The sequence below is a fragment of the Manacus candei genome, unplaced genomic scaffold (assembly GCF_025592945.1).
Source record: "Manacus candei isolate 608988 ecotype Guabito, Panama unplaced genomic scaffold, ASM2559294v1 h1tg000046l, whole genome shotgun sequence".
Classification (NCBI taxonomy): domain Eukaryota; kingdom Metazoa; phylum Chordata; class Aves; order Passeriformes; family Pipridae; genus Manacus; species Manacus candei.
The window spans coordinates 5,844,738-5,860,018 of NW_026138094.1; the positions used below are offsets into that span (position 1 = coordinate 5,844,738).

At 40.6% G+C, this 15,281-nt stretch overlaps 2 protein-coding genes across 6 annotated transcripts in view; both read left to right on the plus strand.

The window, feature by feature from the left end:
* SLC12A1 (solute carrier family 12 member 1) overlaps positions 1-3,585 on the plus strand; it is a 47,209-nt gene extending 43,624 nt beyond the window's left edge. For all 4 annotated transcript variants that reach the window (XM_051797223.1, XM_051797222.1, XM_051797224.1 and 1 more), the window contains 2 exons: positions 1,415-1,482; positions 2,457-3,585. In XM_051797223.1, coding sequence (XP_051653183.1) covers positions 1,415-1,482; positions 2,457-2,592 — 204 coding nt within the window. In that variant the 3' untranslated portion in view covers positions 2,593-3,585. The remainder of the gene's footprint in view (positions 1-1,414; positions 1,483-2,456) is intronic.
* Positions 3,586-8,485: 4,900 nt separating this feature from the next.
* Positions 8,486-14,433, plus strand: DUT (deoxyuridine triphosphatase). Of its 2 annotated transcripts, none has more exons than XM_051797238.1 (7): positions 8,486-8,601; positions 9,138-9,300; positions 10,726-10,817; positions 11,880-11,924; positions 12,696-12,770; positions 13,588-13,658; positions 14,103-14,433. In XM_051797238.1, exons 2-7 carry the CDS (start codon positions 9,140-9,142, stop codon positions 14,157-14,159), a joined length of 501 nt encoding a protein of 166 aa, XP_051653198.1. In that variant the 5' UTR covers positions 8,486-8,601; positions 9,138-9,139; the 3' UTR covers positions 14,160-14,433. The 2 variants fall into 2 exon arrangements, with proteins under 2 accessions (XP_051653198.1, XP_051653199.1); XM_051797239.1 differs by lacking the exon at positions 8,486-8,601 and adding an exon at positions 8,646-8,768.
* The last annotated feature ends 848 nt before the right edge of the window (positions 14,434-15,281 follow it).

The following is a 15,281-nucleotide window of genomic DNA, read 5'->3' on the forward strand; positions in this document are numbered from 1 at the left end:
GGCTGACCCACTGCGTAAATTAGAGTCTAGGCTGCTCTTTAATTTACTGGAAAATACCTTTTTAGCAAGGGACTGCCAGGCTTCATCAGGCCAGTACCAAAAGGACACTGCAAACTCTTTCACTCTTAAGAGTGTAACTCACAGAGAATTAATCTAGCAATTTTATTTATGGTTCCTATTGGATTAACCCGAGTGCACTGAGAGTTCAGTTATCTCCACTTTATGACACTAGTAACTTCCTCAGCAGAGCAAGGATTGTGACTCTGAGCTCAGAGCTGCTAGAAGTCACAGCCTGACATACTAACATAATCAGAAATCAATGGTGATTTAAGATAACACACTACACTACCAACTGCAGCAGCTGGGAAGCGGCCTGGCTGCTCACTGTGTTACCCTTTTCCTGGAGCTGATAACCAGCATAAGGTTATGGGAGTCAGCTGTGGGCAGAAAACCTTAGAATTACTCTCAGCTTCAACCATCAAAAATTGAGAGTCAGAGCCCTTAAAACATCTCAGTATAAAAGACAATGGGAATATAATCACAAATATTCTGCACACTTGTGTGCAGAACCAGGATACAAGAGAAAGAAAATAAATTATTAAGCTTGGTCACTAACTAAAGAACCAGAAAAATACCCTCTAGGTTGAAAAGTCAGCAACATGAAATGTCAAGTTGCTCTATAAAACAAGAACAGCAACAAAAATTTTAGCTTACACACCTGAAAAGACCTGCCCCTTATCTTTAAAAGTAAGGCAGTTCTGGAAATTTCACAGAGGACATTAGAACACATTTAAAATTCAATAGAGAAAAACCTGGCAGCACAGATAAAGGGTGATATTATAGGATGACTCTCATGAGATAACAGCTGGCTAAATTATGAGGATTCTTAGCTATACAACACGTAAAAGAACAGTAAGAATTTCTGTAGAGGAAGAAATGTTAAGGTGTGAACAGAAAAAAATCCAGCTTTTTACTTTCTCCAGGGAAAGAGAAAATAATTTACAAGACTAGTTAAGACACATCTATCTTACACAAACCTGCCCTGGTCTCTTGTTCCCTATGACTCGTGTTAAGTTATAAAAACTTTGAGGGCCTGAGCCTGGCCTGATAAAGGCTCAATATCAAAGTAACAATCATTTACACACCGTGTCAGTACAAAAATAACCCCTATCCCCAGGAAACCTTACACAAGGGTGAACAACTCTGGCCCCAACATAACTACACTAATCAAGAAGCATGGCTTGGCCTCATGTTTTGCCATCTCTCTGAGTCTGGACCACAGAGCATACCACAGGGCCAACATTGCCAAAGCAACAGCAGAAAATCTTCCTGCAAGGGGCAGTGTAGAAGTCCACGAGGCACCAGAACTGAGGATCACTGACTTCACTGATCTTTTTCTTCTCCCCTGTTTCAGAGTTACCGCCAGGTCCGTCTGAATGAACTCTTACAAGAGCATTCCAGAGCAGCCAACATCATTGTCCTGTGAGTGCCAAGATTTTGGTTCTAACTTTGAGAATAGTGTGTAAAGGGATTCTGGACTGGAGCAACAGAAACCCTTGAGTTATTTCATTGAGCACAAAACCAATCTTTCGAGTACCTTCTGAAGGACTTGCATCTGGACTGATAATTCTCTGGGACTACACTGAATATGAATCTTTCCTGGTCGCTTAAAAGAAATCCCTACTCATGAAAAACCTGTCAAAAATGTAATCTTCACATCCAATCTGCATGTTGAGTGTTACATCTGCTTGCCTGCCTGCAGAAAATACACATTTTTCCTTTCTTTTCTCCCAACTATTACAAACTCAAAGTTAGAAAAAGGATTCTTTTGGTTTGCATGTAAAAAATAGGGCTGTTAGCCAAGATCTACTTGAAACTTGAGTTAGGATGATGCAATTATATAAAGGAAAAGAGGCCACCAATAAAATTACCAAAAAAGCAAGCCATTTTGAGAATGAATTTTTAGTTAGAGCCACATTTTTTATAAATTAGCTTGCACCTGTGATGTGCAGATAAACCTCTTCAGCTCTATTAATTCAGTCTCCAAAAAGAGGGTGATCACGTTACCATAAACTGACCCACACTTTAAAACTCCCATCTCACAGTAATTACAGATCAGAAAATAGGCTGATGGACTGCAAAACTGTTCATGCACTGTATTTTTTATCCTTTAAAAAAATTATATTATGTGTGGGCTTTATGAAAATATTCTTTACCAGTTTAAGGTTACAATCACAAACAGTTCGTGTCCAGTACAACCAGGTGAGCAAGAGTTTGCAAATTAAGGTCTGATGGTAGTTTTGTACTTGATGATATTAAAACAATCATGTGGTCTTATTATATCAGAGTTGTAAATGAACAGTTAAGTTTTCTACTTAATATTGAGTGAGAAGCATTTTACCTGAGCTACCCCTGCCTTCATAATGATAACTTTATTTTTCCCTCTGCCTAAACAGGAGCCTCCCTGTGGCAAGAAAAGGAGCAGTGTCTGATTACCTGTATTTGGCTTGGCTAGAAATTCTCTCCAAGAACCTTCCTCCAGTCCTAATGGTCAGAGGCAACCACAAAAATGTACTGACTTTCTATTCTTAGGAAAACATCAGTGCCTAGAATATGCCTTGCTTGTTTTCAACATCCACATTTCTAATGGCAGTGATGCATTAAAGACACATTTACCTAACACAAACCTAAAAGGCAAATAATTGACAGAAAATTTTTCAAAAATCCAAAGCAACACAGCAAAGAATTAGACAAAAAATGTAAATGGTCCCTGCTGGTTTTACACTCCAGTACAGGCAAAAGAAGGAAAATCTATCTATATATTATATGAGTTGGCAAATATTTGAATACACAAAGAAGAAATTCCTCTGATTTTATAGAGTATTGAAAATTATTTGATATTAATCCTAGAAAGCCAAAATTAACTTCTACAATACAAAATGCATTAAATCTATAAATAAATACTTCTTTCCAATTGCACTATCATAGTTGCTAATAGGCACAAAATAGGATTAAAATGAAATGCACCAACTTGTGAGAGAGAATAAAACCTGTATGGCATCCATCAGGGCAAAGCCATAAACTAACAGAATGCAAGTAGAATACTTGCAATGCTGTTTGATTGTAATATTGCCAAATTAGGACCTATTTCTACAGCAGATGGTTTTACTTAAATTGTTCTGCTAATTTATATTAACTGTAACACTTCTAATTAACTGACAAACAACAACCTCACCTTTATAAAAATATGGACTCTACGTGACATGACTTGATATTGAATTTTCAGGCTCTGACATGGAATACAATGTCTGATTGCAATAATCAAATGTGGTAGGCAAATTTCACAAAGAAATTAGTAAAATCATAAATATTCTAACAATATTTGCTAGGAATGTTAGGGTTAATACAATCTGACATTATACTTTGGGATAACATGTACAGTGATTTATGTGATTAGAAAATAACAAAAACCCATTAACTGAGTTGAATGCCTTATTTTTTGATTTATATAAAAGATTTATCTTATTTTTGACTTTCTAAATAATATTCATTATACACTAACTTAAAATAAAGGAAATCCATTAAGTTGTGTAATTTTTTATTTTCTATTCTGCAACATTATGGTACTTTATAATTTCAGCTGCCAAGAAAAGCAGATTCTCTTTTTAATGGGGAAACCTATATTCTCTATGTAAGCATTATTTAAATTAAAGACCACCAAGGAACATGGTTAATTTATTTTCTGTAGTTCTGCAAATCCTTGACAGAGATTAACTGACATCTAAACCTCATGAAAGCCAGGGAACCCTGAATTTCACGAAATGTATGTTTTAAAGCAGCCTCAGCTTCCATCTTGCTTGAATTATTAGAATTTAACTTGGGGGAAGATCTAGCACTGCATCTCCAAAAACGACAAATATTTGATATTCATATTTTTCTGAGTTCAACAGCAGCAATTCAGCAGAACATGGTAATGTAGCCCAGTAATCCATGCTTTATTTTCTCCATCTATTAAAGGCAGGATATGAAATACTGATATTTTCTCATAATGTTCTTCCTTCGCTCCTTCTTACACATTTACAACCAAGCTGAAGGATCATTTTGCAGTTTAAGTGCATTACACAGATATATGAGTTTCCTCCATACACCAGACTTCCTGCACAGCTCTGAGCAAACCAAAGCTCTCATTCTGCACCTGCAAAAAAGGAGATTATTCTCATCCCTCACAGTGACGTTGGCAGTGATACTGCAGCTTCTTACATGCTCTCAGGTCCTTCCAGCTTTGTAGAATTGCAATGGCCACCATCCTTTTCCTCTCACTTCAGACACCACACAGGTGTAATCTGCATGTGGCACCCAGGCAATGCAAAGAAAAGAACTTTTAGGGAGGCTCCACTTAGGCCTTTTGTGTGTTTCTTACCACGGTCTATGAAAGGACCTGGAGGAATCACACACCTCTATTAAGCCATTTAATTATGTACACGAGAGGGGATTGTTTCCTAAGTATTCCCAAGTACTGCCATTCTCAATCTACAGGGAACATTGACCTAAACTGTTTTGGGGGACCCAAGCAGATCCAAAAAGAGAATGAGCACAAAATAAACCAGCAATGGCACTTCCAATACTATTCATACTTTTCTCTCACAAACACAGTGATGTGGGGATTGCAACAATAAATCCCAAGAGGTACTTTTCTAAGTGAACAGTCATCAAAAACTAAGTACTAACATAAACATTCCTCTGAAATTCCTCGCTTGACCTACAGTGATTAATTACAAGATGTATCCACACAACAGTGTTATGGGATTTATAATGAGTAGCACAAACTGTGAATGCAACAGTTCTTAACTACCTGAAAGTATTATTTCCACAAATTCACAAGTAATTTAAACACAGCAGCATTTCTTGTTCCTCACTATGATTCCTGAAGTGTGTGCATGACCAATTTGGAGAGTACACTAATTATGGACTATCTTAAATTGCAACTTTGATTGCAAAATTTTGTTAGTCCACCTACCTCATTTCTCACTCTGTAACCAACACTTCTATATAAATTACGCATAAAACAAGTGCTGAATTTTAATCATCATGTTAGTAACTAAATTCTAATTACACATTTGACATCTCTAGAAAACATACAGCTCTAATGCTGTCTAGTACATTTTGAGCTTATATCGCACTACCAGCTCTGTGGGTTTATATAATTTAGGGTTGATTTGATCAGCCACGACAAAAGCAAACACAGATAAGGTGACCAGGGACATTAAAGTGTGAAAATACTGTTGCTATGAAGCAAGAACAAAGAATATTTTTAATTTTCTTCAAAAGTCCAGGCATCCTGCACAGTTAAGTGCATCCTGTTAAAGTGATCCACTGTTGTCTTTCTCATCAGTGAATCTTACCTTTCCCTCCTAATGTCAGTGGAGCTCTGACAGGTATCACAGAAGGCATTTCATCACAGTTCAGAGACTATGCTTTCCTTAAATCTTTTTACAACCACTGGTAAACTGTTCAGCTTCATCACATAACCCCTAGAGCACAGTCCAGATTATGCTGTCCAGAACATCATTCTTCCAATGTGCCTTTCACTAGATTTTTCAGTCCCCAACAGAGATTACTTTTTTGGGGGTGTTTATTTAATTTTAAATCAGCTACTCAACAGTGCAAGCAGAAAAGTTTTCTAACCAAAAAGGCACTCCACTGTGAAGACAAACTGCAGCTATGCAAGTCACACTGCAAAGAACATGCTGCTATCACACTTCACACACAAAGGAGTTCCCACTTAATCATCATAATCACAAGGTACAAAGCTCCAGCCACATGCACAGTAATTTTCACCAGCCTTAAACCTCTGCAATTTTCATTACATCTTTGAAGAGTCCTATCAAAAGCCTTCCTGGATAGACAAAATATAACAGGCTGCCCTTAATTCTCAGAAAACCTGGACATTCATCATCTTTTCCCTCTTCTTCTATGATTCCATGTGGTATTCCAAGATCCTCATGGCAAAAGCAGTTTCAGCAACTGATGAGCAGTTTACAAGCAAGAGATATGGCAACAGGTAACGGGAATTAGCACTGAAGTTGTAGACGAGGGCAAACAGCTGCAGAGTTTTAGCTGTAACTGACTGATTTAACTCCCCTCACCTGTTTGTCACCTCCCCTCAGGTAGAGGTCCCTGACTTATCAGCAAAGCTGGGAGAACAGAATTTGAGTGACCCTCAGCCTTTTCAGCTTGAAGTTCAGGGGTCTCCCTCAGGCTTCTGCTTCTGGTTGTTTGGTTGCCACTGGACTACAATGAAGTGAGTGGGGATCACTCCACACTCTTGCTACCTCTTGCTCTCTCTCCCTTGCTACCTCTTTGCAACTTTTGGCAGAAGGTCAGAGAACCCCTGAAGCGCTGCAGCTCTTTGCTAAATGAGTTATAGATGAGGAAGTCAAGGTTTTGTCACAATGTGCCTCAGCAGACATCAGGCCACCGTTTTAGACACGTGTGGTGCCTGGCTGACCCAGCCCCTGGCAGCTGTGTGACCCATCATGACTGTGTGGCCAGCGCTGCTGAGGGAACATCTCACACCGGCCTTGACTCTGCAAAGCAAAATGGAAACAGCAAACAGATACAGGGAGCTGTAGTTCACATTCTCCACAAATAACAAGAGCAACAGCCCACAGTCGTGCTGCTGCTGGAATTTCATCAGAGGAAATTCAGTTTCAAACAAAATAAAACGCTAAGGTTGTCTGGAATGCAGTAAAAAGCAATGGCAAAATTCCACAGCCCCCACACTGTACAGCAAAACAAGCAATCAAAAATAGAGCTTCACTGTAAACACACTCATCATAACAGCCTTTAAAATTACAAACCTTAATCAGTGGGAGAGAGACAGCTGTTCTAAGTGAGAGTGGGCTGGGAAACACCTCACTTAAAGCAATAGTTTTCTCCTAATAAAAATGCTCATTTTAACACCAAAACTTCATCGGAGAGAATTTTTTTTATTAGCTCCGAAAGAAGCTCTGTGTTTCTTTCTGTGGACAATAAAGCAGCCTCCACTGCTGCTCTCAATCGAGATAAAAAGGTAAATAATTCCAGTTTATTTCAGCTTTATCTTCCAAAGTCAGGAAGAAATGCCCAACGCAGAGCAGGACTAATCAGCAACCAAGAATGCAGGAAGGTTGGCCAACTGACTATCTACAGAGCAAGCAACACGCTCCCAGGACCAAGGCAAACTTGCCCAGACTCCAAGCATTCGTTTTTTGTTTTTTTTTCTTGTAAAGACGTGGGGCAAAAAAGTGTCACTCAGCTGAGACCTTTCTCCTTAATAATATTTTTGGATGAGTCCTCCTATCTATTATTCAAGGACTTCCAGGCTACCTTAAGCACAGTTTAGAACCCAGTCTGCCTCATCAAGCCTGGCCATTCATAAAATTTTTCTACACTATAATGCAGGATGCGGTTGTAACTTCTATAAAGTTCTGCTTATATTAAAAAAAAAATTCATAATTAGATATTCACTTGATACAATTCAATTCTTATACACTTCAATTTGCGGATGGCTTACATCAGAAGCCATATTTTAAGTAGTGTTTTCACACAGATCTGTGATACATATGCATTCTCATTCAAACACCTCATATTATTTAGACTGAAAATACTGAACAGAAATAAACGGAAGCACAAACTGGGACATGCTTCAAAATATTTTTTTGTAACTGAACTGCATAGCAAAGGTTTCACTGCCATCTGGCTGCACTTAAAAAATGTAACATAGCAAGGAGACAATCATATACACTTAGATCTCAATTTTTAAAAAAAAAAAAATCCACAAATAAAAGTTGACAAAATTTAGACTAGCAAAGAGAACTCCAACTCTCTGCAGCTACTTTGCAGAGAGACAAATACCTCCACCACACTTGTCAGGGACAGCTTTGAAACTACGAATCCAGTGGATAAGAGTCTTAGCCCACAGCACACAGAGCTATGGGGGAATTTAGGGAATTCCCTAGTCCTATATAATATATATATCCTACAGATATAGATATAAACGTAGGAAAAATAGAAGGGTAAAGTACAACATAGATGGGATAGCAAAAGAGGCAGTGAGTAGGAACATCAAAGACCGTGAAATCACGAGTCTTCTACAACGACAAAAGAATAAGAATAGAAAAGGACGGGCCGAGCATTGATAGGTTTTCCTATCTACAGCACCGACAAGGGTTGTTCCCCTTTCATAAGGTAAACGCTTCTCTCGTGGCCTGACCATTCCTGAAGGAGGAGCCTCCTTCTCCCTCTATCCTGTGCAACCTGCTCTAAGTGAATCTGCTTTAAGAGTAGGATTAGACTGGATGATCTCGAGACGCCCCTTCCAGGCCCGACCGCCCCGTGGCCCAGGCGCTGTGTCCCCGCCGAGGGGTTCGGTCCCGAGGAGCGGCCCCGCCGCCCCTCTGAGGGCCCGACCCGGCCCCGCCCGCCCGTGCAGCCGCAATCGCGTCCCCCCGGCAACGCCGCGCGCGCCGCGGGGTCCGCCCGCCCGCCCCGCGGCACCGCCAGCGCCGCGCCCGCCCAGCGCCGCGGGCCGGGCCGCCGGCAGAGGGGCTGCGCTGGCAGGTACAGCCCGGCCGAGGGGAGAACGGGGCGCCGCTGCCTCCGCCCGCGCCCCACGCGGGGTGCGGACCGCGGCGGACAGCGCCGGGCGGGCGGGCGGCGCTCCACACACGGCAGGGGCGCGATGCTGTGCCGGCACCTTCGGCTGCTCCTGCAGCCCCGCGGGCACTGTAAGGGGGGCGGAGGGGAGCACAGGCTCTCCGACCCTGGCGGGGATTGCGGGGAGCACACGCTCACAGCCCGCGGCCCCGGGGAGGTGGGGGAGCGCACCCTGCCCCGCTGAGCGCCCGCCGCGGCCCGGCCTGACAGACGAGCCCGCCTGGCGCGCGGGCGGGACCCTCCGCGCGAGCGCGGGGCGCGCGGCAGGACCTGGACGAGACCATTATCACAGGGAGGGGGTGGGGTGGGGTGTGGCGGGGGTGCGCCGCCCACAGCAAAGCTACGGACGAGCCGGTTTTCCCCCTGTCCCCGCCCGCAGTGGGCCGTGCCGCGTTTTGGCGGGCTCTGTCAGTCCCCTCACGGCGTCTCCCCGTCCCCAGCCATGCCCGCCTCCGAGGCCGTGCCGCAGCCGTCCCCCAGCAAGAGGCAGAAGGGCTCGGGTCCCGGCGAGCACAGCACACGGCTCCGCTTCACCAAGCTGTCCGAGAACGCCTTCGCCCCCTCCAGGGGCTCCGCGCGGGCTGCGGGCTACGATCTGTACAGGTGAGGGTGAGGGGGCCGCACCCGAGGGTGGCGGTCGGTCCGGGGATACTGAACCCAGGGATGGCGATGCCGCCCCACTCGGCGAGCCCTGGGCGCGGGGCTCCGGCGGCTGAGGGGCTGTCGTGACCTCTTGCTGAGGGGCTCGCGGGCCTGGGGGAGAGGAGGTCGGAGGTCAGAGCTGCCCTGGTAGTTATCTCCCTTGCTCCTCCATCCTTGGCCCTTCATCCCCAGGTATCTGTGGTCCAGCCGTGCTGCATCACTGATTTCCTTAGAGGGCGATGCAGTCGTTGGCCAAAAGCCAGGCTTGACACATCATCTGGAATTGCTGTTGGTGCCAGCATTGGTCGGGTGCCTCACTAGTGAAACAAAAAGAATTGGTAGTACACGTGGGCCCTCCTTGCCAGCGCTTGTGCTTTTCTGCTTTCCTCTTGGCTGCTGGGTGCGGCAAAGGAGGTTGTGGCAGTCTGATAATGATCTTAGCTGGAAACCCATGTGGGTTAATGTACAGACTTAGGTTTGGGTGAATTTATAACCATTGTTCAAAGGTTTTCGCTATGTTCAGGAATAGTTGCAGCTTGTGGTTGTTTACACAGTGCTTCTGGGATCCAGTACAGTCACGAGTTACATCTGAACTTCACTGTGGCCTCTTCTACCTTTTTTAATATTACTTAAAATAAGTAATAGTTTTTCTTCCTTCGCCTCGCTGACTTCCTTCCTAAAGATTTGCCTCAGCCCCCTTTTTCTTTGTATTCCTTTTGTCCTACCGTGGTGCACTGTAGACCTGGAAAAAGTCTTGTTTTTTAAAAAACCTTTCAGTGCTTCCAGTGTTTAAAAATCAGTTCCTTGTCAAGGTCAAGATATAAGAAGTGTTGTCACCACTGCCTTTCATTAAGCCTCCAGTTGGGTATTTTCAGCAAGTTCTTAAAATCTCTGTAGTTCCAAGGAGAATCTTGTGACTCATTAACTGTCAGTTTGCTCAGGAACATTGTTGCCTAGAATTTAACTTAATAAATAATTAATTTTAATTACAGTTAGTTCATCTGCAGTAGAAAGCTTCATCAGAGAGTGTGTTATCCCATAAGTTTGCTTTTGCACAAAAAAATGCACAACCATGTTCACCCAATGGTTACTTTAAAGTTAAACTTGTACTTTCTGTCTGTCTTACCAGGTAAAAAACATTTTAAATTGTCAGTTGTAAGACTGTGCTGTTCAAGTGACACTTCCAAAATCTTAAACTAGCACTATCAAAATTAGAGCATCTTGTATCTTAGGATCTGCGTTAGATTTTGCAAATCTGTAAATATTTTTCTGTAAGTTCCATTTTATAAATTCCCAACCAGAATAATTCTGGTAATTTTTTACCTTAACAGAGAAGAAAATTTAAAAAATATTCTCTATAAACTAGTGTTTCTTTCTTTTCTGTAGTGCCTATGACTGTGTGATACCACCCATGGAAAAGGCAGTAGTGAAAACAGACATTCAAATAGCACTTCCTTCTGGGTGCTATGGCCGAGTAGGTAAGTAAAGAAGCTATAAAAAGGCTGCAGAGTCATTCTAGAACAGGTTTGACACCATCTTCAGCTTTCAGAATTAGTCTACACAAAAAAGATGCCACGTGGCTGTGTGATTTATTAAGCCTTGTAGCAGACATTTCTTGTCAAATACATTTGAAGTTTGGTGTCAAGTGACAAAAAGATGGTTAGCAAAAATGGTCATAATCTACATACAACTTCAGAGGCTCTGCAATAGCTCATTATTTCTTTGTGGTTTCAGAATTTGAATTTGAATTAAACAAAGACCAATACGTAATGAACATACAACAAATACATCCCAGGATGCTTAAAAACTAACCCCAAAGTAAGAATACTAGTGAAGTAGAATTTGACTACTTTTTGTGACAGAATACTTGGGAACACTTTAAGAGATATTCTGTTTATTTTGTGCATTCGTTTTATGAATTATCTATGAATTCATAAAGTAAAAAAGCAATAGCCACTCCAGTGGAAGAGCACGATCAGTTTGCCATGTCCTTTTATTTAAAAGGAATATATGTGTGCATTTCTCTTATCCCAAAGAAAATTTTGAAGAGTGTCATCAAAGTAGTCTAAGGGAAGTAAAACCCCAAACCCCTGCACATAATTTATCTGTTTAAAATACTGCTTAGTAAATTGCTTGCCAAATGTTGTTTTCCATCATAACTTAAATGGATTGGCCTCATAGCCTTTTGAGATTATGCCAAACCAAAAATAAACCAGGATTGGATAGTCTTTGTCTGTTCCTGTTGCCTTCCTTGGAGAAACCTACTCTGCAACTGTTGGTCTAAACAAAGTCATGCTTTATCACTTAAAAACTGCAATTTTATTGTAGCCAGTAGCAGCTGTTATTTTGTTTTATATATACATATATATATATATATATATATATATAAACTAACAATAATTCCTGTAAAATGATGTTTGTTTTAGACTGTGGAAGCAGTTCTTGTTGCCACAACTGTGCAAACAGACTGTATAACCTATAAATATTGTCTTTTAAAAGAAGTAAATTATTACACTCACAAAAAAATTCTTCTTTTCTAGCACCACGTTCTGGTTTAGCTGCAAAGCACTTCATAGATGTTGGTGGTAAGACTTCTGTTATTTTTATTAAGACTTTGTAAATACGGATCACAGAAGTTCCTTAATTTCCCATTGTAATGTGTGTAAATAAATAATGGGTAGTCTGGCAAAAGCAGATGACTGGGTAACACCTCAGAGAGCCAGTGCATCATCATTATTTTTAAACCTGCTGAATTATAAAGTTCAGAGAGAAAAACTCCAAAGAAGCAGAATATAATTATATTAATGTGCATTGGTAGATAATCTTCTGAACTATGTAGTTAATACAGTTATACAAAATATAAGAGCATGCCAGTTTTCAGTCTTGATACTTAAATACAGCAGAATGACAATCAGTTTCTTAAAGCTCCAGTTCTGTTACCCTGCCAGAGGTACAAGATTTGGATCTGTGCAAATCCATAGCTCTCAGAGGAAATGTTAAAGTTAACAACAGATTTCTGCTTGACACCCAAAGAGCTGAAGTTAGCAGAACAAATGGAGCCTGAAGTTGGTCCAGCTGTCTTGATTTCAGATGGGGTATTACAACTAAAATTAGTAGTACAGTGGTAAAACACTTCCTGACGTGTGATGGTGTTTTTCAGTTCTTTTTGCAAGACTGATTAGCATTTTTAGAGTCTTGGTATTTGCATATATATTGTTTGATTGTGCATGAGTAGTATAAAGGATGTCAGTACGAGATGCTGTGGTGATTTATAAATCTAAACATTATCTAATCTAGTGATCTAATATACTGACATTTATTAACTGGATATCCCTCTAAATTCTTTCTCCTGACAGCTGGGGTTATTGATGAGGATTACAGGGGAAATGTTGGTGTAGTACTCTTCAACTTTGGCAAGGAGACTTTTGAAGGTAATTGCTGAGCTTGGCAGAGCCTGTTTTCAGCCATCTGACTGGGAATGAGAAACTTAACTTTTTCTTTAAAAGTTTATGCAGAGTTAGAATGAGCTAAGAACATTTTTCTTCTTTCAATTAACAAAAACATGGATACTTAATAATGTCATGTCAAGGGAATACATAAAGATTCCACTCATAGCAAATTAAGCAGCATGCAAAAAAACCTACCCCCCAAAACACCCCCCCACCACAAAACCAAACCAAAGAAAACCCTACTTAGCTAAGCTTTAGAGTCACAATCTGTACTGAAGTGCAGATTGTATTAAGCTTCATCAGTTTTAAGCCTCAGTGTCCAGTTAAAATATTGCCAGTGCAGCCTCTTCTGCATCTTCACAGCACAGGCTTCTTAGGGAAGCTCAGTGAACCAGCTTGGGTACTAGTGAGAAATCCTGTTTTCCTTTTATCAGTTCAGTTTTTTTCCCCCAGATTCCTGGGCCTAGTTCACAAAAGGGACCACATTATACATACAGCTGTCTCTCCATCTCTGCACTGCTTATGCTTAAATGACACTTAAGATGCCAGAGGATGGCAGCAGGAATGAATGGAAGTGCCTTGAGCTGATCCAGCTGCTGATACTTCACCTTAAAAGGGCTAAGCACAAGTTTATCTTTACCTGGACTTTTCTGGGGCTGTCAACATCTGCTTAACTAAGTTTCAAATAAGTGCTTTCACTCTTATTATGTTCTGATACTCTTGAAAGGAGATTGTCTAAACTCTGGATTGATTATTCACTGTTTTTGAAGGAACTAATAATATTTTAACTTCATTGCAGTTAAAAAAGGGGACAGAATTGCCCAGCTCATCTGTGAACGCATTTATTATCCTGAGCTAGAAGAAGTTGAAGTAAGTTGCCTAAAGAAAATATTTCTTGTATTTTCCATGATTAATAGTTTAAGATATTTGTATATAAGATGAAATTTATGATATAGATAAATACTTTGCTAAAATTACTTTCAGTGTTAAAACTGCATAGCAGCAGTGCTACCTAGATGAAAGTCTTGGTTCTTTGCTCACCCCCAGGTGGATTTTTTTTTGGTGTGTAGTTTTCAGAGTTAACAGGTACTTGAGAAATACTTCAGTCTGTACTAGAAATAGTTGTCTCACAATGTGTTGTTTAAACTTGTGCAAAAAGTATTCCAAAGTGTCTCATAAAAATGTTTTGGTTTCTCAGTTACAGCTCTTGTTAAATGTAAATGTACCTTTCTCCATGGTAGAGAATATCTGTTGTATAGAAACAAAAAGCAGGTAAAGGCACTAAACGAGCTTATCCTAATTGATGTCTTTCAGGCTCTGGATGATACAGAACGTGGTGAAGGTGGCTTTGGTTCTACTGGGAAGAACTGAAAATTACTTGAATATGCTTTATTTTTTTTTTCGTTACACTGTTTCTAAATTTTCATTTGAATTAGAAGTGGGATTTTAGGACTGCATAAGAACATTTCCAGTTTTATTCCAGCTTCTCTGTATCCTCCTGTCTATTTTTACAGGCAGTGAATTTGCATAATGGGGAAATGTGCACTACTGGCTTGGCTGATCAGTTGATGTTTGGTCCTCAGCAATAAGACTGTGTTGTTTATGTGTTGATTATACTCTAATAAATTAAAAAATAACTTCACAATTTGATTTTACTCACCTAAACTAAAAGGACCAATTTGCATTAATCTTCTGAAATCCATCCTCCCCATGGCCCAGGTTTTCATACTGAGAACCCATTTCATACATTTCGATATGACTTCCCACTCTGACCCCTGAAAAAGGCAAAGATACTAATATTGCATCTTCTACAACCTGTCCAAATACTTGTCTTTCTGTTCAAAGCTAAAATTCTGACTTTGATCCTTAGCTGATCTTCAAGTAGCCAATTTTTCCACTCTCTTATATTAAGAGCAAACAATACAACGTTTGAGCTAAATAACAACTCGTCTGGAAATAACTTCTGTATAGTAAGTGCTATGAAATATGCTGTTGAAATATTTGTTGACAAATCTATTAGTATGTTACTGTATGACTTACTGAAGCAGTGCACAAATTGTTCTTTTCAGTTTGATTTTGTCCATTTAACAGAGGACTCTTTGGAACCTGTCCTGAACCTGATTCCATAAGTGTGGGAATCTCTGAAATGCCTCAAAACCTTTTAGGTGAAAGAACATGCCCAGGAGAGCAGAAACAAAAAAGGAAAAAATAATGACTATTTTTCCAGTTTACATAAGAATTAGAAAAAGGCTGTAAGGCTCTCAAACATTTTTTTCCTGCAGCTGTCAGTGTTCTTTTTAGATTTTCTTGGCTGAAAGGTCACAGGTACGAAATACTGTGCTTTAAGTAGTGCTTCGGCAGTGGAGAGGTGGGCCTTTTGTAGATTTAAGATGTTCATTCCTCTTGGTAGTCTCAGATTAGAATAATCCTACTGGTATTAGTTTTATGTCCTTGCCTAGAACTAACTATTTTCAGTGAAATAAGCCCAAAATA